The following is a 3,190-nucleotide window of genomic DNA, read 5'->3' as shown; positions in this document are numbered from 1 at the left end:
GTATGTATTCAGTTTGGAAAGAGGGGGTGAATCCAGATTGTGGCTCCCAGTCAGGCTACTGTGTGAACTTTTTTTTCACTTGCTCACAAGGAACCACTAAAAGATTTGGAGAATTTCACACTGAGTTTATTATCTATCCTTCAAAACCTGTTTCTTCTAATTTCACTTAACACTACTACTTACCTAGTCTCCAGTGCTTGAAACTTAGACATTATCTTTGACTCTTCTTGATCTCTTAAATCCAATCAATTCTAAATTTTGTCAGCCATACCTACAAAATATCACTGGAATCCATCTGCCACAGCCCTAGGATAGGCTCTCATTCCCACCTGCCTGAATCATTGCACTAGCCTACCAAGTCTTCCTCCTTCCACTCTTTTCTCCCTCCAGTTCTCACCTCCTGCTACTACCAGATTTCTCTTCCTCATGGATCTGATCACTTCTCTGCTCAGTACTCTTCAATGGCTTCCTTTTACCCACTAAGTAGTTTCTAGTCTCTTTCATATGACATTTAATGGTCTTCATAAACTCACACCTAAATCATATCTTCTCAGCCCAAGGTTTGGCAAGAGGGCAAAGGACTCAAGAATTAGATTGGCTAATGATAAAGTCAGTATTAGAAAGGAAAAAAAATGAAGAGTACAGGTATTAAGTACTAAGTACTGATACCACTTCTCTTCATGTACTGTGCTACCACTAGATTGGATTATTTGTCATCTTTTGCACCCAATCCCATACTTGGCTCTCTGCTTCTTTCCTCACTTGGGTTTCTATGGCTAGAATGTGCTCTCTCCTCTTCTTCACCTTCTGTGGTCGAACTCCTATGCATTCTTCGCAAACTCCCTTCTCTTTGATCCTGCTAGTCAATAATGAATTTCTTCCCTTTGTGTTTCAGAGTAATTTGTTTTGTGCCTCTCTTATACATAATAGTTCGTACTATCCTTATTTTTTATGTGTATCACTGTGTATGATACTTCAAAAGTGTAATAGCTACAAAGGACCTTCATTGTCCAATCCAATGTCCTTAGATGAGAAAAATGAAGTCTAGGTGTTTGTGTTTTTCTTAAATTAAAGAAACTGTAGTAAACCAAGTCAGTTACATTGTTCAACTGGGACTTTGCTAATAAAAAACTCCATAGTGACTAGCTCCTGGAATTCTTCTATACAGGCTCACACTCTGAAAAATACACACTCAGCTCTTGATTATCTACCTTAATGAAGCAGTCAGTGATGCAGAGAACCTTAAAGATCAAATAACTCCCAAGTCTTTTATGCTTGGCTTTCGATTACATAGAAAATACTCCATAATCGTAAAATGATTTTGCAGAAGATTTACTCTCTCATTTCTACTTTACTTAAAACATTATTAAAATAAGTTTAGAGTGCCTGACCATGCGCTGACTGAATGGTAGGCAAAAACAGACCTACGATGAAAAATTAGCTGTGACTAATCCAGAAAGTGGAGAAATCAAGGTTGAAAGTGAAAAGAAAGAATTACAGAAAATTTTCAAAAGAAAGGTTTTATCACAAGTGTAGTGAGTACTAAAAAATATCCTAAGATACACTGTAAGTGGTTGTTTATAAATAAGATGTGACTCAGTTGAGTCACACACACAAACTTGATGAAAATTCCCAATTCACAGTTAACTATGATTAAAGACTGCTAGTTACTAATATCCAAAGACTGCAAGAGCAGGAGGAGAGTAAAAAAAGTTAGCAAATTAATTGACTGCATTTCTGTTTAGTCCTCTGCTGCCAAGACTATTTGTTTTAAAAAGACTTCTATTTATTATATCCCTCACTAAAATAAAGTATACTTTGGATTTCAAAATTGTGTTTGAATTTTACAAGCCTTTCATTACTTTAAATATTCATGTTGGTGAATGGATTTGTGATCTCAGTGATTTGGGAGGTCCCTCTAGCCTCACATGACATCACAATCCATCCTTGCCTACCCATCCAGAGTATTTTTTGCCCATATCTTCCCAAAAGCTAACCAAAGGGATCCACGCAAAGGCACTAGAGAACTTTGTTAGAGACACATTTTACCTGGAACAAGGGAAGGCTCTTCTCTTGCAACACATTTGGAGGAATGAGGTTTGTGGAGTGCTGGAAAGGATCCCTCAGAGTTGTAATTACCCTGAGATATAGGCATACAGCTGGATCTCCAGAAGGACAGGCTCCATCTCTGACTTAGTATAAGCATCTGGTTCTTAGGTGAGATGAAGCTACAGCAAAAAAAAACAAAAAAAAAAAAAAGGAAGAGAATGGATAATCATACAAGACGTTCACTCAGCATCTAGCACCCAGGTTATACCAGATTCTTGCCAGTCTTCCCAGCTTGATGCACCTGGGTAGGTCCCAGGCAATAGGAAGCTCAATTCATTAGAAGGAGGAGATGTTTTAGAGGGAGGAAAAGGGCCTTGCTCAGGTGTGTCTGATTGATCTCCAGCCTTTGATGGTACAAGTTGGCGGGGGACACTAATGAGTCAGATTGAATGGCAAATGAAAATTATTAATATGGGAGATTCCTGAGAGATTGCAACCAAGGGGTGTTACATAAGAAGAGATATAGGTAGCTATAAAAGTAACAGCAAGAAAGGTAAAACCTGAAAAACCAGAGAGTTTTTGGATTACAACACATGTTAATAGGAGGATTAGTTGAAAGAAATGGGAATGTTTAACCTGAGGAAGAGGAGAACAGGGGAAATATGATAATTGTCATCAAATATCTGAAGGATATTTATGTGAATGAGGAATGATTCTTATTTTCCTTGGACCCAAAGAGCACCAGTGGATAAAAGGGAGGCAGATTCTTGCTAAATAAAACAAAAAAACATGAAAATAGCCTAAAGAGAGTTAGATTGCTTCATAAGTTAGTAAATTCCCTAACACTAGAGCATTTCAAGTAGAAGCTGAATAGCCATTTTTTGGTTGTCATCAAAGAGATTCACCCTTCAAGTTAGAGAAACTCCTGATCTCAGGTTCACTGATTCTCTGTACCAGGCATCATTGCCAACTAAAGATCAACTAGAAAGGAGACTAAAATATTTCTGTAAGTATGTAAGTCATTGGGAAAATCCAACCCACATTTGGACGGAGACCTAGTGGAGTACTGATGGAGAAGAACCACACAGGATAGTTAGCCATGGATGAGTTACAATCTGTATCCCTGGAAGCAATACTTACA

General features: G+C 37.9%; 1 protein-coding gene across 3 annotated transcripts in view; it reads left to right on the top strand.

Annotated features, from left to right (window-relative positions):
• Nucleotides 1-3,190, top strand: part of ST8SIA2 (ST8 alpha-N-acetyl-neuraminide alpha-2,8-sialyltransferase 2) — a 94,346-nt gene that overhangs the window by 43,909 nt on the left and 47,247 nt on the right. The window contains exon 1 of one of the 3 annotated variants that reach the window (XM_072617470.1): nucleotides 14-2,097. The exons of the other annotated variants lie outside the window; for them this stretch is intronic. Within the exon in view, the coding sequence (XP_072473571.1) occupies nucleotides 2,093-2,097 (5 nt within the window). The 5' untranslated portion in view covers nucleotides 14-2,092. Of the gene's footprint in view, nucleotides 1-13; nucleotides 2,098-3,190 lie in introns of those variants that run through there. 3 annotated transcript variants of the gene reach the window in all.

Source organism: Notamacropus eugenii, chromosome 1 (assembly GCF_028372415.1).
Source record: "Notamacropus eugenii isolate mMacEug1 chromosome 1, mMacEug1.pri_v2, whole genome shotgun sequence".
Classification (NCBI taxonomy): Eukaryota; Metazoa; Chordata; class Mammalia; order Diprotodontia; family Macropodidae; genus Notamacropus; species Notamacropus eugenii.
This window is presented reverse-complemented; position numbering and strand designations above follow the sequence as displayed.